The sequence below is a fragment of the Neovison vison genome, chromosome 2, assembly GCF_020171115.1.
Source record: "Neovison vison isolate M4711 chromosome 2, ASM_NN_V1, whole genome shotgun sequence".
NCBI lineage: Eukaryota > Metazoa > Chordata > Mammalia > Carnivora > Mustelidae > Neogale > Neogale vison.
The window spans coordinates 230,781,401-230,805,035 of record NC_058092.1 but is presented as its reverse complement, the minus strand read 5'-3'; the positions used below and the strand labels follow the sequence as shown (position 1 = coordinate 230,805,035).

General features: G+C 43.3%; 1 protein-coding gene across 4 annotated transcripts in view; it reads left to right on the top strand.

Moving 5' to 3' along the window:
- Positions 1-19,231, top strand: part of ATE1 (arginyltransferase 1) — a 168,904-nt gene extending 149,673 nt beyond the window's left edge. For all 4 annotated transcript variants that reach the window (XM_044240653.1, XM_044240651.1, XM_044240650.1 and 1 more), the window contains exon 12: positions 15,811-19,231. In XM_044240653.1, the coding sequence (XP_044096588.1) occupies positions 15,811-15,989 (179 nt within the window). In that variant the 3' untranslated portion in view covers positions 15,990-19,231. The remainder of the gene's footprint in view (positions 1-15,810) is intronic.
- The last annotated feature ends 4,404 nt before the right edge of the window (positions 19,232-23,635 follow it).

Genomic DNA, 23,635 nt, shown 5'->3' with positions numbered 1-23,635 from the left:
TATTGATTGGCTTTCAAATACTGACTCAGTCTTGCATCCTGGGAATATGTGCAGCCGCTAGATTCGTGTTTGCCAACATCTTGTAAAGGATTTCTGCATCTATATTCCTAACGGGGCACTGCTTTGCAGTTTTCTTTTGCTCTGATTTAGCTTCCTTCTCATTTATTTTCTGAAAGATTTTGTGAAAGATTTTCATTCTTATTTAAATGTTTGGTAGAATTCTGCATTGAAACCATTGGGGCCTAGAGATTTCTTTTTCAAAATTAATTACAAACTCAATTTCTTCACTAGCTTTAGGGCTATTTACATTATCTTCCATATTGGGTGAGCTGTGGCAGTTTATGTTTTTTTGAGATTATTGGCAGAAAGTTTCCTTTCTTGCTAGGCTGCCACTTTCTTGGACCTCTGGTTAAAGTGAGGTTTTTCTTACTACTCTTTGTTTGTTTGTTTTGTCTCAGTGCACTGGCTTTTCGGGGTTGCTAACTTTCCAGTGTCCCCTCTGGAAAACCTGAGGCAAAAGGAAAGCCCAGGATGCTCTCCACCTTATCGTGCCTTAGATCTCAGAGTCCCCACTGGGCTGCCTCTTCTTTCATTTTACTGTCTTCTTACGTTTGTTGTATAATGTGCAGGATTTTCTGTCCTATGGGACAGGAGGGAGAAGTAGGCAAAGATTATCTTCTGGAAGTGGAAGTCCTCTTGTCTTAATTTAAAAGGAAAAAAAATGTCCCAGAACTATTTTTTTGCTAGTTAGGAATGTGTAAACTATTACTGTTATTTTAGCTGTGCATTTCCAGCTATATTGGGAAGAATATTAAACATGCTGCCGGTAGTTAATATGTAGCAAATGAGTAACTGAGAAAATCTGAAGTTAATTTACTACCTGGTAAAAATCAAACCTGATAAAACCTGATCCAAGTTTTGTAAAAGGCTTATTTGTATCACTAATGTTAACTTGCCATTATGAACTTTCAGAGAGATTATAGCAATCAGTTTTAGGTTTAAAAATCCAGAAAAGAAAACTTTCAAAACCATAGAGCTGAACAGTAACAAAGCACTTACAGAGACGATACCACTGACCCTTATTCCTCACGTTTTTTGTTGGTTTGTTTTGTTTTTAAAGTTTTTATTTATTTATTTGACAGACAGATCACAAGTAGGCAAAGAGGCAGGCAGAGAGAGAGGGAGAAGCAGGCTCCCTGCTGAGTGGAGAGCCTGGTGCAGGGCTCGATCCCAGGACCCTGGGATCATGACCTGAACCGAAGGCAGAGGCTTAACCCACTGAGCCACCCAGGCGCCCCTCCTCATGTTTTGACGGCCTGTAAACTGATTCTTAAGGAAATATCAGTGTCTCTTTTTCTCTCATCTATGTTAATATATTGGTTTTTTTAGTCTTCACTGAGTCACTTTATCAAGTTACAAATAAAATTAAATGGAAGTCTGCTGACTTCTAACACAAAACTAGTGGATCAAAACATCATTCTATCAGATATAAAAAGACAAGCGGGATTATCTTGTACATTCTTATTTGCGCCATTCAGGCACAAGGACCCCTGAGGTCCACCCTCCCCACTCTGAAGCTTTAATGGGAGCAGAATTGAAAAATGGCCACATGAAGATGGTAGCATAGGAATTCCCCGCTGTAGCCTTGGTTTTTGGTTTGGGGGTTGGATTTTTTTAGCGGGGGGAGGTTGCCAGTTCTCTGTCCTAGAGCACTATTTTTAAAGCCAATTGCAAGAAATTGTTAACATACCCTTAGATTCACGCACTGGTGTGTTTTAAAGATCTCCTCTTTGTCTGACTGCATGATGGGGTATTTCTGTATCGTTCTCTCTGGGCCGCACAGTGTATGCTGAGCATCACAGTTCCCTAAAACCTCGCACAGGACTCGAAGATGCCATCAAAATGGAGAGGCAGCGCAGTAGAATTTAGCTCACTGTCTGTAATACCTGGTTTCTTTGGAAGCCTGGCAGCACTTTCTTCTGCCTCTGGGACCATTCATTGACATGGAAGTTTCGATGAGCCCTCAGGGGCGACTTCGCACGGAGGCAGGTCCTGGCCTGGGACCAGCACTGCCGTGGGGGGACCCTGCCCCGTGTGCAGCCCCCGGCAGCTGACTCAGAAGCTCCCTCCCATTTCCAGGAGCTCCGCAGGCAGGCATTCCCCACACCCAGCTCTGGCCCACGGCTTCACACAGTAAAAGCCGCGCAGACGTGAGCACTGTCTTTAAACAGAGGCTTCGTGACCCAAGTGGGCATTCCGGTTGGTGCTGAGAAGAGCGGCACGGCCTTTCCTGAAACCAGCGGTGGCAGGTCGTGCCGGCGCTCGGAGCGCGCATCCTGCGCTCGATGCTGCGTGTGTATTTATTCACCAGCACTTGAGCTCTGGGTGGCTGCTTTTGGTCTAAGAATTTTTTTTTACCAGAAACATGATTGGGTGATACGCTTGAGATTATTAGACATAGGATGCGGAAAGTGAAAATCCCACAGCGCATCCCAGTGCAAGGGAGCTGCCCACACACGCCCACATGCCTGGCTCTGCACAGGTAAGCGCTGCTGAAGTTTGGTGGGAAGGCCTTGGGTTCTTTTCTGCGCTTAGGTTTTTTAATTCCAATTTTTAATGATATCATTTGTTTAACATACAATTTATACATATAAATTAAATCATTCTAAAAATAACCTGTGGCTTGTTTTTTACATTAACATTAGGTTATCTTGAAAAATCTTTACTATTGTATAATAGACTTCCTCATTCTTTTTAAAAATAAACTTTTTGGGCGCCTGGGTGGCTCAGTGGGTGGGCCTCTGCCTTTGGCTCAGGTCATGATCTCAGGGTCCTGGGATCGAGCCCCGCATCAGTTGTCTGCTCAGCAGGGAGCCTGCTTCCCCCACCCTCTCTCTGCCTGTCTCTATGCCTACTTGTGATCTCCGACAAATAAATAAATAAAATCTTTGAAAAAAAAAATAAAAATAAACTTTTTTAGAAGAGTTGTAACTTTACAGAAAAATTGCAGAGATAATGTAGAGCCTTCTCCCATACCCCATACTCAGTTTCCCCTCTTGTCAGTATCTTACATTTTTCTCATTCTTTTTTTTTTTAAATAAACTTTTTTGGAGCAGTTTTTGGTACACAGAAAAATTGAGCAGAAAGTACAGAGAATTTCCATCTGCTTTCCAACTCCCACCTCCCATTTGCCATATTATTAACATCTTGCATTATGGGATTCTTTGGATACAATTGATAAGCCAGTATTGATCCATTATGATCAACTGAAGTCCACAGTTTACATTAGGGTTTACTCGTTGTGTTGTACGTTGTATGAGTTTTGACATATAGTGACATGTGTCCTATAGAGTGGTCTCGTTGCCCTAAATACCCTCTGTGTTCTGCTTATTCATCCCCCTTCCCTGCCGTAAACCCCTGGCAACCACTCCTGTTTATCCTGCCTCCACAGTTTCACCCTTTCCAGAATGTCATAGACTTGGAACCCTACGGTAGCACATAGCTTTGTCAGATTGGCTTCTAACAGAGTCGTATGCATTTTAAGTTCCTCCATGTCTTTTCACGGCCTGAAAATTCATTTCTTTTCATCACTGAATGATAGTACTATGGGTTTTTTTTATTCATTCACCCAGTGCAGAACATTTCTCTTGCTTCTCTATTTTGGCAGTTACAAGTAAAGCTGCTTTAAACATCTGTTTGCAGGTTTTTGTGTGGACATAAGTTTTTAGCTCCTTGGGGCTCCAGGCAGGCTCAGGTGATAGACCATGGGACTCTTGGTCTTGGCATTGTAAGTTTGAGCCCCACATTGGGTGCAGAAATTATTTAAAAAAAAAAATCTTAAAAAAAAAACTGAAGGGGCGCCTGGGTGGCTCGTTGGGTTAAAGACTCTGCCTTCAGCTCAGGTCATGATCCCAGAGTCCTGGAATTGAGCCCCACATCGGGCTTTCTGCTCGGCGGAGAGCCTGCTTGCCTTCCTCTCTCTCTGCCTACTTGTGATCTCTGTCTGTCAAATAAATAAATAAATAATCTTAAAAAAAACGAACACTGAAGAAAAAAAAGTTTTCAGCTCCTTTGGGGAAATACTGAGAAGCATATTTATTGGACCATATGGTATAAGTGTGATTACCTGTACTTTCTTTTTTTTTTTTTTTTTTTAAGATTTTATTTATTTATTTGACAGAGAGAGATCACAAGCAGGCAGAGAGGCAGGCAGAGAGAGAGGAGAAAGCAGGCTCCCCGCCGAGCAGAGAGCCCGATGCGAGGCTCAATCCCAGGACTCTGAGATCATGACCTGAGCTGAAGGCAGCAGCTTAACCCACTGAGCCACCCAGGTGCCCCTACCTGTACTTTCTTAAAGGCTGTATACAGTGATATGTATTATTGGTAATCATTACCCTCATTGATGGACATTTAAGTTTTATGTATTTTGCTATTACAAATAATGCCACAACATACTCTTCAATATACATCTTTTTGTACACATATTAATATTTCTGCAGGACACAGTCCTAAAAGAATTGCTCTAAGACCATGTGAGTTTGCCTGGCAAAAGACAAGTCGTAGACCACAGCCTCCTAACCTCAGCTGCACGTAGTGTTACCGTGTCTTCCTGAGGCTCAAGAGCAGGATTTCAGCTCTAACGTGAGGATTTGGAGGTCGGACTAATGATGGTAACTGAATCCATGCACGTGGGTGAAGTTTCCTAGGAAGAAAGTGTAGCGGGGCAGAGGGGATGACCTAGAACAGAACACTGTCTGTGTCCCAGCATCTGACGGTCTGGTGAAGAACCGGCCTGGTGGAAAGAGAGGACCCGGGACGAGTGTTGTCAGAAAGGCCGGAGCGGATTTCAGGGAAGAGGACGTGTTCCTCCGAGTTTACACTCTGCTGAGGGAGATGAAAGCTGAAATGTGTTCATTATAGTCAAGAGCAGGGAGACCTTTGACCTTAGTGAGCAGAGTGGACTTGACAGAGCAAGACTCGCATGGCAAGAGATTGTTCAGTGAGTGGGAGGCGAGGAAATGGCCACTCAGTAAATAGCCTTTAAAGAAGGAGAGAAAAGTGGAATGAACTAGCTGGAGGGTAAACGGAGACTACAGAGTTTTGTTTGTTTCTGTCGGAAAGCAGTCTTAAGCTTTTGTGAAAGGGAGTAGAAAGGAAGTAGTAAAAACAAAAAAAAAAATGGATTGCAGGAGATGTTGTAGTTTACAGCGATGGTATGCAGATCGGGTTGAGGCCAAGAATGGGGAAGAGGACACATTTCCAGATCGAGACCTTTGGCAAAGAAAAGTGAATTTATATTTGCTTTAAAGGCAAAAATACTATAATTTTGAATTGAATTTTATGCCCCTGGAAGTTCTCAAAAGTTTTGCTCTGTTTGAAGGTACTTTTGGCAGTTTCTAGCTCAATTCCAAATCCCTTGGATGGAATCAGAATTAACCCAATGCCAGGTTCATTTGTTGGAAATAAGCGTTGTGGCTAGTTTTCATTGTAAATGGTTTTATGACTCAGTGAGGTCACATACCAGTGACGTTACCGATGAGATTACCTGTTATCATGGTAATAACTTTCATGAATTGTCAAATATGGAATTTAAAGCTATTGATTAAAAAAAAACTAATTTGTCCAACCAACTGAACATCATAGATCATAAAATGAACTAATTCAGTGTGTTTGATAATCAAAATATCAGCTATCCATGTATCGACTAACATTAAAAGCAGTATTATCCTTTCCTTTGCCTTTTTTCAGATCTAATAAATATTAAGATTTTTATTCTTAGTCTTGATAGCTGAATTTCCAGATCTCTAACATGTCGGAAGAAACAGAAGCTGAAAATACCTCAAGAGGCTGTAGTGATGGGAATATGTCAGAACAAAATTCAACAATTAGAAAGTATATTTCAGTCACTTTATAGAACATTCCTCAGTTCTGTTCATCAGATGTTTCCTCATAATGAGATGTAGGTTACATGGTTTTGGCAAGAATACCCTAGAACGGGCGCTGTGTTCTTACTGCGTCATGTGAGGGAGTGGGAAATGCACGCTGTCCATCCAGCTCACTGCTGGGCACGGGAATTTATATCACGTGGAAAAGTAATAGGTGCCAAGATCCACTCTAAAATCAGTATTTTGCTTATGTTAATTACTGGTAAATATCTTATTGAGAGATATTTTGAGACAGTGTAAATATCCTGTTCTATCAAACTTATGTCATTAGTTTTTACATCTGCTAACGATGCTTCTTTATTGAATCATTTATTACTGACATAGCTGCTGAATGAGGATTTTCTGGTTCCTTCATTCCTTCTACTTTCCTTGATTGGCATTCTGCTGGGAGAGAGAGCAGTCCCTTCTCCTTGTTCGTTTATATCCATGTGGAAACCTAGAATCCCAGCGTTTTAGTCAATGTATTATAATCCATTTCTCTCATTACTTATCGTGAATGCCCACATTTTCTCAGATTTGGCCAGTGGGAACCTTTTCAAGGTGACTCCTGTGTTCTTTTGACATCTCCCCATCCTTGTCTGAGCATTTAATTACTTTGTGGCCCCAGATATTCCAGGCTCATCTTGTGCATCACCTGATCCAGCTCTGCATTCAGCCCTTTCTTGGAGGAGCTCTAATTTTTGTCATGGAGAGTAAATTTGGAAAACCAGATCTGGACAGTAAGTGTGCTCATCACTCCAGGGCTTTCTTTGCTTCCAAGTCCTCTTAGCAGACAGATCGAGAACAGAATGGTGTGTGTGTGTGCATGCACAGGTGTGCACACATACACACTTCTATTTTTACAGCTGCTTGTCTATAAAATGTATAAGAACCATGAGTTTTCACCAATAGCTCCAGTTCTAACCCAACACAGTAGAATTTGTTCTAGTCTCTCTCTCTCTCTCTCTCTCCCTTCTCTGACAGAGCAACCTGACTCCCATTTTTCTCAATATATGTTTTTATATAACTGGTTCCCTGGCATGTTACTAATCACGTGACCACACAGGTCAGAGGTGGCCCAGTCCTGCCGGCCCTGAACTTGCCAGACCACCTCTTTGGCTGCAGCCCCAGCCCCTGCACGCAACAGCAGCCATGCACACCAGCTTCCCCTTTCTCTTGGAGAAGTTCTGTAATGGCATGTTTTGTGTGTTTTACTGGACATTTCTTTCATTATATTGTCATCAGTTTTTAAATGTAGCCTTCCTTAGGTTAAACACTGATGGTGAAATAGGAAGTATTTAAGAGTATTCAAGGGTTGGGGCATCTGGGTGGCTCAGTCATGAAGCGTCTGCCTTCAACTCAGGGCACGATTCCAGGATCTTGGGATTGAGCCCCACATCAGGATCCCTGGTTGGCGGGAAGCCTGCTTTTCCCTCTCCAACTCCTCCTGCTTGTGTTCCCTCTCTCACTGTCTCTCACTGTCAAATAAATAAAATCTTTAAAAAAAAGAATTGGGGCTCCTGGGTGGCTCAGTGGGTTAAAGCCTCTACCTTCGGCTCGGGTCATGATCCCAAGGTCCTGGGATTGAGCCCCGCATCAGGCTCTTTGCTCGGCGGGGAGCCTGCTTCCTCCTCTCTCTCTCTTCCTGCCTCTCTGCCTACTTATGATGTCTGTCAAATAAATAAATAAATCTTTTTTAAAAAAGTGACTGGCAATATCATTCCTTATGGATGATGAAGATTTGTAATTCTCCCTGATTGCTTTTGGATTCTCAAAGCAATTTTTGGAGGCTCCCACCAGCTGTGCTTGAAGAATTAGCTGACTGACCTGAGTTCATTTCTGACACAGGTACTGCGTGTTCCCTTGCCGAGCCCTTTGCTCCCCAGACGGAACATTCCTTTGACACATTCTCCCCACCCTCCTCCACAGTGATCAGAACATTTGTTAATACCTCCTGTCACTCGAGAATATTCTAAATCATATTTGGTTTTGAACTTTCCAGAGTTGCATTTGGTTTCAAAGTTGAGTTTAATCATGTCTCTCTTCTCAATTTCACATTCATTCTGTCACAACTTCCCCCAACTGTGTTTAGCTTCATTCATGTTGCCAGGTCCGCCACCTTCACGAGAAACATTAAGTATGTAACTTCTCTTCATTTTTATGTAATAATGCAGTGGCAATAAATAATGAAGTTAGGAAAGTAGACTGTTTCATCATTTTCAGGAAAGCATAGATGTTATAAGAATAATGAATAAGTCAAATCCCCATAAGAAGAAGTGAAGCCTTGATCTCTAGATTCTTTTCCTTGGAAGATACCTGTGATGCACGGTTCCTCTTTTGTGACTAAAAATCAAGCAGTCGTGGCCCTTCATGACGAGGTTTCCTTGAAGACTAAAACATCATTGATCTAACAGTACATTTGTATTGCCAGTGATCAGATGCTCAACTCAGAGTTCGAAGGATTGCTTTTGGTTTTTAGTTTATGAAATTAAATTGTGATCCATTAGAAAAAGAAAAGGTAGAAGAGGTCCTTGTTGACACACATTTCTTCTTTTTTAATCAAGATTTCATTTATTTACTTGAGAGAGTGCTTGAGCAGGGGGAGTGGGAGAGGGAGAAGCAGACTCCCCACTGATCAGGGAGCCCGATACGGGGCTTAGTCCTGTGACTCCAGGATCATGACCTGAGCTGAAGGCAGACGCTCAACCAACTGAGCCACCCAGGCGCTCTGGCACACATTTCCAAGACCTCCCAGTAAGCTCCCAGTTTCCCTTGGCTGAGATGACAAATGTCGTTAATTTAGAATGGCTTGTTTTTCTGGTCTCTTTGGGATCCCATCAAGAAGACGCCTGTTTTGCTGTGTGGATTGAACTGTGGAGGGTTTTGTCTACAAGCACTGATGGCATTTCTCAGGCAAGCGAGTCAGTGTGATCACACGAGGTTTTGTGAGGATGGGGATGCTTTTTTTTTTTTTCAACTTTAGTAAATAAATCATAACTCTTTTGTTGTTTAAAGTATCTGGCAGAATTTTTCTTGGTTAGGTCTTAAATTGGTTTTAATAATTGGGGTAGGAATCAGAATTGGCCTTCATTGCAAATGTAACTGGTGATAATAACACTGCGGAGTATTAAGCCCAGAAGCAATTTTGTCTGTGTCTATGATAATCGGTTTCTGAAGTGTTGTGTTTTTATTTTTGTTTTTAATAATTAAGACTTTATTTTTTATTTATTTATTTATTTATTTTTAGAGAGAGGGAGAAGGCACATGTGAGTGGGGGGAAGGGGCAAAGGGAGCAGGGGAACATCTTAAGCCAGCTCCACACTGAGTGTGGACACCAATGTGGGGCTCGATCTCACGACACTGAGATCACAACCCTGAGACAAAATCAAAAGTCAGACACTTAACCCACCAAGCCACCAAGGAACCCCTGGTTTCTGAAGTTTAATACAGTATACCCATTGAAAGGGTGATTGATTTCACTTTCTGGCCTTAATTTTAAGTTATGGATAGAGTGTGATCCCAAACTCCTGATATCCAAATGCATCCTCTGAAATTGTTAAGCGCTGGTAGTGTGGATGGGAGGCAGGGAGAAGTTGGGAGAGAAAGGGTTCTGTGTGAGGGCTGACAACGCTCTGTTTGTTTATTTCTAGATTATTTGAATATTTACAAGCATTACTTTTATGATTAAAAACGTATAAAATTTAAGAATGAATGTGCTTATTAGAGTATTTGGTAATTTTATTGACTAATTACCAGAAAATTTGTTGCATGAGTTCAAGTTATTGAAGTGTCAGGTTTGTTTGTTTTTTTAAAGTGTTTATTTATTTATTTGACAGAGATCACAGGGAGGCAGAGAGGCAGGCAGAGAGAGAGGGTGAAGCAGGCTCCCCACCAAGCAGAGAGCCTGATGCGGGGCTCAATCCCAGAACCCTGAGATCATGACCTGAGCCCAAGGCAGAGGCTTAACCCACTGAGCCACCCAGGCGCCCCGAAATGTTAGGTTTTTAAAAATTCATAAAAGTGTGTCTTTCATTTTCATTTGTTTCTCCTACTATATGTCTTGTAGCTTTGCATCCCCTTTTTCTGACAGTTCTAGAGGCATATCTTTGGCATGTTTGGGTAGGCAGAATTCTAGGTTACATTTCAAGTTTGACTTGCAATTTAGGTCTTTTTAGGTGGGGAGAGAAAGGCTGTTAGTGCTGCTTCTTTTCTGTATCACGTTTCAGTGCCTTTGTAAAGGTCAGAGTGTTTTAACGGGGAAATTGAAGAATTGAGGCAATTAAGAAAACTATTTGTATTTCAGTAAATCAGTAAAAAGCTTCAGATAAGTGAGTTGACGATAGAGTCATTGCTGTGTTAAACAACATGACAGAGGAGATCGGGCGCATTCAACATGACAATAACACTAACCCCACGAACTTCCAAAGTATTTAAACACCAAGACCAAATACATTTGCATCTCCAAATAATACTAAAGAGGATTAGGAGAGGATTCTAAAATTGATCATTACCTGTGTTTTGATCATAACCTCCCTATGATGTTAAAAAGGGAATAGCTGGTCAATGGCTGCTTTTTATGTTTAAGATTTTATTTATTCATCTGAGAGAGAGACAGACGGAACATGAGCAGGGGAGAGAGGCAGAGGGAGAAGCAGACTCCCTGCTGAGCTGGGAGCCCGACGTGGGGCTTGATCCCAGGACCCTGGGACCATGCCCCGAGCTGAAGGCAGACGTTCAACCATCTGAGCCACCAGGCGCCCCCCAATATCTACTTTTTTTTTGACAGAGATCACAAGTAGGCAGAGAGGCAGGCAAAGAGAGAGGAGGAAGCAGGCTCCCCACCAGGCAGAGAGCCTGATGCGGGGCTCGATCCCAGGACCCTGGGATCATGACCTGAGCCGAAGGCAGAGGCTTTAACCCACTGAGCCACCCAGGCGCCTCCCCCACCACAATACCTACTTTTTACTTTGACTCAGAATAAGGCCTCAAAAGTATTTGGAGTAAAAAGAACTGGGGAGCTTGATTGATTGCTGTGCTATAAGGTTCTCTGAAAATGCTATAAATTAATTTAGAAGTTCTATGAAAATTAATTAACTCTATATGTTTTCACAATGGATACAGCAGCATGGGGTCACAAGCCAATGTGGAATTTGGTAGTTGAAGCTCGCGTATTTGTAGCCCTTCTCCCAGGTTTGACACCATTTCATTTGGAAACTCTCCCTGTAATCTTAAAGAGAAATGAACTCTCTATTTTGATAAATGAGATGATTCTGGTGCGAAAAGGTGCTTTTGTGACAGCGCTGGGACAGGCTCGGCAGGAAGAGGTGCGTGTCTGCTGTAGGAAGCTGCTGGGTATGTGCTTAGTGCTCAAGGCGGAGAGGCTGTGCAGGGAGTATGAGATCATAAATCCCCGTGAATTTCTACTCATAAAACTACTTCTGCAGCGTTTCTCCAGTGCTTATCATTCAGCTTGATGTTAACTATCGGTGAGATGTACAGGCAGTCATGAGACCCTTTAAGAATGTAGTAACCGGCACGTATTCGATCCTTATCGGAGCTATGCAGGCTGGAGGTCAGCCTTCGGGGCTAAAGGGGAACATTTTTCTGCTGCTGTCTCTCAGCAGACATACTTTAAAATTCCAATTTAAAAAATTCAAAGGCTTTAGATTTAGAAGATATGGTACAGTTTTGCCAGTGTTCTTGCTCCTTGGCTGCTCTCAGTGACCTTTACCAGTTTTCTATTTGGATTAGGCTCTAAATGTACTCCAGCCTACCTTTTTTCTGCTGCATTTATACCCAGGTGATGGAGTTAGTTGTTTGTGTTGCAGTATGTGGACACAAAAACTCCCAGAGCTGACATCAGGAACCAGGCCACTGCCCTTTTCCTTTGTCACTTATCCTAATAAGGGGTGCGGAAACCTAGCAAATGCAAAGTATTTCATTGTGTTAAAGTATGTGGGTTTCCTGCTTCAGCTGGACAAAGTAGTTTGTTGAACACACAAATTTTGAAGTCGGTATGTTCAACCAGAGCACCAAAACCACTTCCGGCACTGACAACAGTGAACATTGAATGCAGGGAATCGGTGACAACGGAGAGTCGTGCTGCTGAGAGCTGGGCAAGGCCCAGAGTGACCCAGAGACGAGCGACAGCTGGAAGCCACGGCCTCTCCTGGGCCACCCCTGCGCCACCCAGAGCTACCACTCGAAGCTGGAACCTTAACCGCTTCCAGCGTAGCCGGAGCTGCTTCTGAAAAGCAGAGCCGAGAAAGAAAGAGGCCAGGTTTGGGGGAGAAAACCTGGCTCCGTCTCCCCGCACCCCCGGGTCCAGCCTCCTGCAGCGCAGAGCCAAACAGTAGAAGCAGGAAGGACAGACAGGCCCAGGCATGGCGCTGGAGCTAAATCAAGGAGTGAGAGGTGGGATCCCTGCCTCTCCAGATTCTGTCCCCCTTCACCTTGATCTCCCCCGAATGTGTCCTGGGTAACGTGAAAATCTAAAACTACACTGGCCCTTGGTTCTGAGGACATGAAGACTCTCTGGCTGGCATCCTGGGTGTCCCCTTTCCTTCACATCTGCATGCCTTCCCACGTAGGGTTCTCAGTGGACCAATGTGGCATTCTCTGACAATGGAGAACTTCTTTTGGGATAATGGAACATGATGAGCTTGCATCTCCCTCTAACAAATTTCTGAACAGATGTAGAGTATAATTTTGGAATGCCCTAACTCATTTTATCACTTTCTGATGATTGAGGTCAGCTGGCCCATGCTATGAGTCCAGAACTGTGATGTCTCTGTCTTTTAGATATCGGAAGCGTAGTTTGACTTCTGTCTCTTCTGAAACTGATGCTGGATGATTAATCCAGACTAATTAATGAATACCCAGTAGAAGAAACAGCTTCAGTTAAGGAAGAATAAACATTTAACTGTTGCTTCAATTTCACAATAAAAAGGGATGTAATTCAGTTCAAATGTTTAAAAACATAGAGCCTTCTGTGAGATGCCCAATAAAATGTTGAATTTATAGCAACTCTATTGTGAAACTATGATGACTTTTATTTGACTTGAAGTTTATTGCTGAAAGATCCTGAGAAATCTTCTAAAAGAATCCTTTTGTTGAAAAGGAAATTAGCATTTCCACTTTTCAGTTTCAGGAGACCCAAATTAATTTATTTTTAAGATTTTATTTATTTAATTGATAGAAGACGCAGGGAGAGAGGGAACACAAGCAGGCGGAGTGGGAGAGGGAGAAGCAGGCTTTCTGCCAAGCAGGGAGCCCCATGCAGGGCTCCATGCCAGGACCCTGGGATCATGGCCCGAGCCGAAGGCAGATGCCCAACAACTGAGCCACCCAAGCACCCTAACCCAAATTAATTTTTTTAAAATGCCTAAATCAACCTTAAAAACAACTGTTTAAAATTATAAAAGCCTTATGCCAATTATAGAAAATCCAAGAAATGATGAGCGTATGCGTGTGTGTTTCCCACAGTGTGAAAGTCTCCCTACATGCTCCTGCCTCCCGAGGTAGACTCGTTCATTCGTACAGCGAGAATGTATAGAGCACCTGCCATCAGCCGTTGTACTGGACACCGAGGAAATATTAGTGGGCAAAACAGTCACAATGTTTCATTCAATTTGTATTCACATAGGACTTTCTAGTGGAAAAGGAAACAGGCAATAACTACGTATGTCACGTGGTAGTCAGTGCAATGAAGGCAGTTAAGGAGCGCAAGGGGAGCTGGGGCGCTGGTTCATAGAGATTCCGGGAAGACCCTCTGAGGAGCCAACCTCTGACGTCATCTGAGGAAGCAGGAGGGTGAGCTGGGTTTTTTCTGGGGGAAAGAAAGGGTCTTTCTAGGCAAAGGAAATGGAGAGAAGTAACTGTAACAAGGTTGTTGCGTATTCGCTCTGATTTGTTGTGTGCATATACTAGGCTTATAAAGACCAGTAGTTTACCTTGTGCCTCCGTTTTTGTTTTTTTTTTTCCACTTAACAGTCTGCCTTCCTTTGTCTTTTTGATAGCTGTGTAGCATTTTATCACATGCCTGTACCTTAACACGTCTGGCCAGTTCTCCGTTGGTGAACCCGTGCGTTGTTTCCAGGTCCTCGTTACTGCTGAGTGTGGCTCTAAACCCGCTTATGCTCACATATAAATACTGACTTGTGTGTTTCTCTGTTCTCAACCCACCTTATTTTTTAAATTATTTTCTTAAGATTTTATCTATTCCTTTGTTTTAGAGAGAGAGAGAGAGAGCTCTCGAGTGGGGGGAGGAGCAGAGGGGGAGGGACAGGGAGGTGGAAAAAAATCTGAAGAAGACCCGTGCCGCTTGCATGGAGCACTGGGTGTGGTGAAAAAATAATGAATACTGTTTTTCTGAAAATAAATAAATTGGAAAAAAAAATAGGGCAAAAAAAAAAAAAGAAGACCCGTGCCGAGTGCCGAGGGGGGCAGGGGCTTGATTTCATGACCCTGAGATTTCAAAACCAAGAGCTAGACGCTCAACCGACTGAGCCACCCAGGTGTCCGAACTTAACCCACTTTAAAAGGCTTAAGAAAATACCGATGCTCAGGTTTTATTCAGACCAGTTTCTAAATTAGGATAGTCTGGAGGAGGGATCTAGGACTTTTTTGGTATTTTTTAAAGGTTCCTTGGATGATTCCAGTATGTGGTCAGGGTTGAGAACCGCAGCTATAGGATGATTCTTACAAGTGACCTGGCTGAGTCAGTGATAAAAGACATGGTACATTTTAGTTGATAGTGTCAAGTTGTTCCGTGTATTAGTTAGAATTAGGAGCAGTTGCCAGTAGTAGAAATCTAAATTCAGAGGCGCTTGGGTGGCTCAGTGGGTTAAAGTCTCTAATTCGGCTCAGGTCATGATCCCAGGGTGCTGGGATCAAGTTCCTGCATCGGGCTCTCTGGTCAGCAGGGAGCCTGCTTCCTGTTCTCCCTGCCTGCTTCTCTGCCTACTTGTGATCTCCTTCTGTCAAATAAATAAAATCTTTTAAAAAATTAAAAAAAAAAAAAGAAGACATCTAAAGTCAGTTGGCTTAAACTAGATTGTTTCATTTTTTTATGAAATTCTTTACATAGGCAGACCAGGACTAGAGTTGTGTTACACGGAGTCCTCAGGTACCCGGGTTCCTTCTGGCTTTTGTTTTTGCTGACCTAAGGGAAGTCTTCTAATCTCAAGCTCAAGAGAGACCGAGAGAAAGAGAGACAGAAGAGGGGTCAGGGCTTCTGCCGTGACTTCCATGATGCAGGCAGCACAATGAGGGAAGAAGGGTTGAAGGGCACAGACCAGCTGTTCTCTTAAAAGATGCCCAGAAACTTCCACAGAACACTTCCACTTGTGTCCCGTGGGCCAGAGCTTGGTCACAGGGCCGGACCCAACTGCAGGGGAAGCTGGACACAGGCTTTCCTCCAGGTGACCGGTGTGTCCTGTAGAAGCCAGGGCTTTGCTTATCTGAAAAAGGAGAAGAACCCGGAGCCACAGCCACCAGCCGCCCCTGCCCTGTGCCCCTCCCCAGGGCTGTGAGCTCTGCCCTCCGTCCCCAGACCCTTCCCGCCCCAGGGCCAGGACCTGCCCCGCTGGAGTTCGCCCAGGCCTCCCAGTCACAGAAAGCTTCGTTGCAGCGCGGGGAACCTCAGGACACCGGCCCGGGGGAGACGCAGAGTCAGTGCAGTTCGGACCCAGGAAGGACGGTGGCAGCCGCTCCCCCGGGGGAGGGCCTCTTCCTGCCAGCGGGTGTCAGTCCCCGCCGTCCCCGCTCGGACATCCTGAAGGACGCGTCTTCCTCCCTCATTCGGATCGCGGGAATTATCGTTGCTTTCGGGGGCGAAAGTAGCGTGGCCGTGACTTGGTGTAATGCGTCTTCTTTGCCCTTGCAGTGGACGAAGGTCGCAGCAAGGAGCCCGACCGGCTGCAGGTGTTCCACAAGAAGGCCATCCTGCCCTACGGCGTGTACAGGAGGCAGCACAAGGCGGCGGCCGAGGAGGCGGCGGTGCTGCAGTACGCGCGGCTGGTGGGGCAGGCGTGCGCCGAGCGGATGCTGCTGCTGCGGAACTGAGGCGGCCGCGCCCCCCGCGCCTCCCCCTGCGCCCCCCACCCCCGACGCGCCCCCGACGCACCCCCGCGCCCCGGGGACAGCCCGGCCTGCCCACAGATGAGATCTTTTTGATTTGGACTCTTCTATGGCTTTTCTAAACCATTTTGTGGCGGTGTTTGCGTGAGAGTCCCCGGTCCCTGTAAAGATTTGACCTGGCCTCGTCGTGGGGGGTCTCTCGTTCCGGAAGTTTGTTTCATGAACAAGACACGGTAGCGACGTCTCATGTTAGTATTTTGGAAAGTAAAATGAGTGGGTGGATCTTAAGTCGTTTAAACATCGTCTTGCTTTTTTGGTCCAAGAACTCACAGCCGACTGTGCTCAGAGCCGTTGGACACTGGCTGATGCGGGGAGACCGAGGGCTGCGGGTGGTGGGGAGTCGGCCTGCGTCTTCGCAGACTTGCTCGAGAGCACTCGGTGTTTAGTAGCCCTGCCCAAGGTTGTGGAGTTGGTAGAACACTCAGAAGACACAAACCTTAAAGGCGGTCCTTGAACCCCAGAGGATCATTTGCCCACGACGGCCCCGGTGCTGTCATGTCTGTTGTCTTGATGCAATTGTTTATTCCTAGAATAATTAATTTTACTCTCAAATGTATCCCAGTTTGACAGCGAAGTTATATGATTACCCTAGTTGTACATATTATTTGTTCTATTTCTAAACGAAGAAATGGAGGTTTTGGGGGGGTTGTTGGTTTTTTTGTTTGGGGGGGCTTTTTTTTTTTTTTTTGTCTGTTTTAGGAAAATGTGAGCTCCTGCCTTGACCTGAGACTCATCAGAAGTAACTATATGCTAAATTTTTCACTCCTTAGAACTCAGGACACTTGTCTTCGGTTATTGATTAAAAATGAGTTAATATCTGACTCCTTTTATAGCTGTGCTACAAACCACGTTTAATGAGGCATAGGAATCATTTTGACCCCTGTTCCAGGGCAGAGGTGGAGCAATCCATTTTTTGCCCTTTGATTTGGGAGTCAGCACATGCTCGCTCTGTGTCCTCTCACTTTCTTTTGGCCCCTCACCCAGTCAGCAAATGTCCCGTGTCCACCCCGGTCAGGGTGGCAGGCCCTGTGCTGGGAGGAAGGAGACTCGGCCGCATCAGTTCACAGAACAGATGTTGGAGACGATGAATGACGGAGGAGGGTTAGTTTCCTGTGCTCTCTTTCAGCTGACCCCCGGCCTTCTGCCAGCTGCTTGGCCACTGAGTTCATTCCATTCCCCATTTTGCCTGTTTTCTATCAATATTTTTAAAAAACCATATTATAAAACATAGTACTTTGAAATCTACTACTGGTTTTAATCTTTTCTTCTAAATACACTGAATTTAGATAAGACATAAGAAAATAAATTCGTTTAGATAAAAGAAGGAGCATTAAACAATGATTTTAAAAATCACATGTCTAGAAATTCAGCATCCAAATAAACTGTGTATTTATTCATTCAGAGGGTGTGTGTGTGTGTGTGTGTGTGTGTGAAACACTTGCCACTTGCAGGTACTTTGCCAACTGAGGTGAGAGCAGCGAGGAAAGCCGTTTTCTCTGATCGCGTGGGTTTTGCATTCTTCTGAGATTTTGTTCTTCAAAGTCATCTCCCAAGAGTATTTGATAGACTCTTGTTTGGAAATGCCTTCAGAATCTGTAGATTTTTTTTCTTTTTCCTCCAAAAAGAAGATAGCTTAATGTTCTTAGAATCACAAAATGGTACTCACTGTAAGCAGTTCAAATATTAATAAAACTATAAATAAGAAGGTAAAATATAATCTGAAATTCTACCATACTAGAAAAAGAGAGAATTGTTATACATCTACACACATAATGTACATAATTTGAATATACATGGAATTATGCTCTATATACTGTGCTGTGGACATAGCTGAATTTTGAAAGAAATTCCAAAGTTGGACTTCAGAAGTGTTGTGAGTGATATGAGAACCAGGAAAGTCAGCGGGGTGGGGCCGCATCTTGGTACCCTTGGCGTTGGAATGTTTTTGATGCTACCAACTGCATCACACCCTCTTTATCTCCGTGACTGGCACGTGGAATAGCAGCCCTAGAGATCACAACTCTTGAGTAGCCCGTGAAGAGAAAACCAGACTCTTAACGTCTTACCACGACTCTGGTTTCCTCCTGCAGAATTCAGTCCGGGTTCCTTCAGAGCAAAGTGATCGATCACATCCCTGTCTGGGAATCAGGGTCCTGCCCCTGCGGGCGGCATTCAAGGCTGGCTACAGTGACCCTCCAGAGAGAGCTGGCCACGAAGCTGCTTTTGCTCAGTTGCTGTATTCATGTGCTGTTCCTTGGGGAAGGGACAGTGTATTGATCCTAATGAGTTAATTATTTGTTCTTCGGGATCCTGGCTGAGTACTGATAGCGTGCTAGAAAAGGACAGCAAGGCAAGTGACCCGGCTTGGCTGGGTGACGTGCAGTGTAGCTGAGAAATCTGGTTTTATGTTCATGGCTTTCATCCAAAGAAAGACACTCGAGAACCTTTCAAAGATAGTTTCTATCTTTTCAAGGCTTTAAGCTATGCATTCACGCTCTTAGAGTTGGAGTTCCTTTCCGGATGCACGCAAATGCATACCTGCTTCCTTGTTTCTGGAGCAGAAATGTCATCGAGGTTTTCCAGGCCACCATCTTTATTTAAATTCTTCCAGTTCTGTGAGATTTTTGTTATTTTTAAAAAATGTAATCTGAGCACTTTTTTAAAAAGTATTCTATAAAAGAGACTATTACCAAATGAATATATTATTCATTTGATTAAAATTATTTAGATAAGAAATCATTACTGTTTAGCTTTGCTTTCAGACAGTGTATCCTATTTTTTATCCATTTTGCAAAATATCACTTGTGTATGGTTTCTTAACATAGCAGAATCTATTATGTAAATGAACCTTTTCAGATATCTCAGCAGTCTATGGTTTGATTGTATAGGCTTTGTACTATTTAAGTGTGAATAAAAATGAGGAAGAATATAATGACGAGTTATCTAGAAGGTTTTGGTGGTTGCTAACTTAAAAGAAGGAAATGAAATGGAAACATAATGTTTGAATTAGAAGTTATTCAAATGTGTGTTCTTTTCCAAAAGAAAACCAGTGACTAAAGCAAAACAAGTTTGATTGCATGTGATTTTTCTTTTGCTCTTGTGTATGCCTTTTGAACAGTCCATTTGATAAATCTTGAATGAAAAAAATAAAGCTGTTTCTATCTGCAGTGGGTTGTGCTGATCAATACTTAAAAGACATGTGTTTCCATGCTTTTCAATTTTTTACTACATTTTACCTGTAATGAATATGCAGAAAACAGAGGTAGAACATTGGCTATATGAATCATAATATCTCATTTACAGTAACTCTGGGAATTCCAGATCATTTGGTTACCTGAATCAAAGCATGATGGATTCCTTTCTCAGGAGTAAACAAAAATAAAGTAAATCTCACTTTAAGAAAAACATCCAGATTTCACATGATAAATTAGGAAATAGACATGGGATTTAGGTAGTAAACTCAAATATAATTTCTCTCAAAAAGCTTAGTTTAGGGACGCCTGGGTGGCTCAGTTGGTTGAGCAGCTGCCTTCGGCTCAGGTCATGATCCCAGTGTCCTGGGATCGAGTCCCACATCGGGCTCCTTGCTCAGTGGGGAGCCTGCTTCTCCCTCTGCCTGCCTCTCTGTCTGCCTGTGCTCTCTCCCTCTCCCTCTGACAAATAAATAAATAAAATCTTAAAAAAAAAAAAAAAAAGCTTAGTTTACAGAGAAATTCTCTTAAAATACCCCATAAAGCAAGTGTGCCTTAATCGTTCATAATAGTACACAGTATATTTATGGAACACATTTACAAGAGTTTTGTCTTTTTTACAGTAAAGAGGTCCCTGGTAGGTTTAGATTAAATGAATCCTGTTTTCCAAGTGATTTAAATGTTGGTTATAATTCCCACTGACCTTTTTTTTTTTTAATCTACCGAAGAAAATACAAAATCACTTACCATGCCATCAGTAATCACCACCCCTGCCATTCATGTTTTGATGTTGTACACTCTCAAACTTTTTTCTACCTACATGTCTTTTTTATTTTTTTAAGATTTTGTTTATTTTTATTTGAGAGACAGGTAGCTAGAGATAGCATACAAGTAGTGCAGAGAGGGAGAAGCAGATTCCCCACTAAGCAGGAAACCCAATGCGGGACTTGATCTCAGGACCCTACAATCATGACCTGAGCCGAAGGCAGACACTTAACTGACTGAGCCACCCAGGCGACCCTGTCTTATTTTTAAATAAAAATGGAATCATGTCATGTATATTGTTTCATAATTTTGAACATTTTAATCCATTTGTGAACATGAAAATAAATGAAGAATATAATTTTTTTTTAAGATTTTATTTATTTATTTGACAGACAGAGATCATGTCTCTGGGAGCATGACCTGCGCTGAAGGCAGAGGCTTTAACCCACTGAGCCACCCAAGCTCCCCAAGAATATAATTGTTTTCATGGCAGTTCAGTAATAGCTGTGTCTAGTATCTTTTGAGAAAGGGGGCTTACGTAGTTCTTAATGCTCCTTTTCCTCGATCCAATGCCTTTCCCCGACGATAGGGATTTCCGCCGAACTCTAAGGTTCAGGTATAGCTTTTATTTTATTTGTTTATTTTTTTAAAGATTTTATTTATTTATTTGACAGAGGGAGATCACAAGTAGATGGAGAGGCAGGTAGAGAGAGAGAGAGAGGGAAGCAGGCTCCCTGCTGAGCAGAGGGCCCGATGCGGGACTCGATCCCAGGACCCTGAGATCATGACCTGAGCCAAAGGCAGCGGCTTAACCCACTGAGCCACCCAGGCGCCCCAGGTATAGCTTTTAAAAGTTAGTGCCGCCTCCTCTCATTGTCCCTCAACTAAATATTTTCTGGGAGACTGTCCTACCGTTTTTACAGTTTGAACACCTCTAAAATTCCCAGTTAGAAAATATCTTATTTAAAAGCTTAAGGTTGGGGCACCTGGGTGGCTCAGTGGGTTAAAGCCTCTGCCTTCAGCTCCGGTCATGATCCCGGGATCCTGGGATCGAGCCCCGCATCGGGCTCTCTGCTCAGCAGGAAGCCTGCTTCCTCCTCTCTCTCTGCCTGTCTCTCTGCCTACTTGTGATCTCTGTCAAATAAATAAATAAAATCTTAAAAAAAATAAAAGCTTAAGGTTATTTAAAACAAATTAAGGTTCTGATTCATGGATTCTTCATACAACAGAGGCCCTTAAAATGGGTACCTGGAAAGGGTGGGCTATTACTGTTAGCTCAGCCAAGTTTTTTAGTTTGAAAAACATGTTGGCTTTTTAAGATTTAATTCTAAGTAAAACGGCACTTCTGTATCCAGTTAATTGTTACAGTTGGTATCTTCAGTCCCGTCCTGTCCAGGAAATAGTTTCCTATTGACGGTCTAATTCTCAATTAGACCAAGAACTGAAGTTGCTAAATACATTTGGTATGCCAAATTTTTATTCACGGAGGGCTCCAAAATAGCTTACAGATTTTTATCACTGGGGTTTCTCACTGTATCTCTCCACTTGCAATATGAAGAAGAAATTTCAAATGGATGCGCTGTTAAAAACAAAACAAAACAAAACAAAACTGGGGGCACCCGGGTGGCTCAGTCAGTTAAGCGTCCAACTCTTGATTTCAGCTCAGGTCATGATTTCAGGGTCTTGGGATCGAGCCCCACATTGGGCTCTGCGCTCAGTGAGGAGTCTGCTTGGGATTCTCTCCCTTTCTCTCCCTCCCCTTCTACCCTTCTCCTTGCATGTGCTCTCTCTCTCTCTCTCAAATAAATAAAATCTTAAAAAAAAAAATGAAACCATGAAACCTAGCAGAGCAAATCTTAAAAGCTATATGGCATTTATGATTTTTAAGAATTACCCTTTATTATGAAATTCCATGATACATGTTTCAGCCACCTCGGAGGAGAGAAAGACATCCTTCACTTGTCTGGTATGCATTAAGCAGACCACGAGTCACCAGCACGAGTATCTGTTTCTTTGATCATTACAGTTTGATTAAAACCAATAGACAGAAAGTGGTTTCTATAACCAGTTATAGGTTGCATGCTAAAGCCATCATATCAAAAAGGTATAAATGTTGTGCTCCCTGCTTGCCTAATTCAACTCTGTGGTTTTTGGATCATGTTTTCCCCTGCCCCTTAATTTTTCGGGCATTTGTCAGTCTGTGCCAGGGTCTTAAAATCATTTAACACTGGCCTTTTGTAAAATGTTATTTAATTAGTGTTAAATGAAGACTCATGAATACTTCACGCAGTCACATTCATCACACTTTGTCAATTCAGTGAGTCTGAAGAGCATCTCTCAAGTCACGGAGCTTTTTGATCATGAAATAAGAAAAACAGCATTGGGGCGTTTGTGAATTCAGAGCTTAAGGATCACAGCTCGGTTGTATGTGGAGCCTTCTATACACTATCCGCACGTCTGAGAATGTTCAGAGATGGCCAGACTGGAAGCTAACCGTTGCTGATGTTATTTAATTGACCATTAAAGCAAAGATTGTATGTATCTACACATACAGTGGGAGAGAGCGTGTGCTTCATGAAAGCTCACTCCTAAGGGTATGATTATTCTCAGTTTTAAATCAAACAATCAGCTCAATACAGTTGCCTCTTGAACACGGGCTCACATGGGTCCGCTTCTACACAGATTTTTTGCAGTTAGTACAGTACTGTGCTGTCAATATATTTTCCTTGATTTTCTTAAGAACATTGTGTTTTCTCTGGGCGTGCTGATTTGATGGTAGGAATACAGTGTATGATACATATGATACAGGAAATATGTGCTAATCGACTGTGCATGTTATCAGCAAGGCTTCTGGGCAACAGTAGGCGATGAGTGAAGTTTTGGGGGAGCCAGATTTTTGACCACGCAGGGGGTCGGTGTCCCTAACCCGTGTTGCTCACGGGTCAACTAAAAGGGTCTGGATGTATGGACTAGTGTAGAAGTCTGACAAACTGATACAGCTGCCCTGTCCACAAGAGCCACAGCTGTCTATTTCGTTTAATTACAATTAAAATTCAGTTCTCAGCCTCACTAGCTACATTTCAGGGGCTCACAGCTGGCCCTGTGGGGCCCCTGGGCTGCTGTAATAGCTTATCACAACTGAAAACAACATGCACTGATTATCACAGTTCTGGAGGCTGGAAGTCCAAACCCAAGGAATCGACAGGGCTGTGCTGGCTCTGATGGATCCAGGAGGAGTCTTTCTGGAGCCTTCCAGCTGCGAATGTTTACCAGCAATGCTCGGTGTTCCTTGGCTGGCAGCTGCCTCATTCCTAGTTTCTGCCTCCCGGTTCTCAAGGCCATCTTGTCTCTGTGTGTTTCTCTGGGTCAACTCCTCACAAGGATTACTAGTCATACTGGATTTAGAGCTCACTGTAATCTAGTATATGACCTTATCTTAATATGTCAGCAAGGCATCGAGGGTTAGAACTTCAACCTATCTTTTTGTCAGGGGCTTGGGGTGGAGAGGGACACAATTCCTTTTTCTTCACGGGCTTGAACTCACGACCCCTAGACCAAGAGTTGCATGCTCCACCCACGGAGCCAGCCCCGTGCCCCCGTGGGGGCCCCATTGGA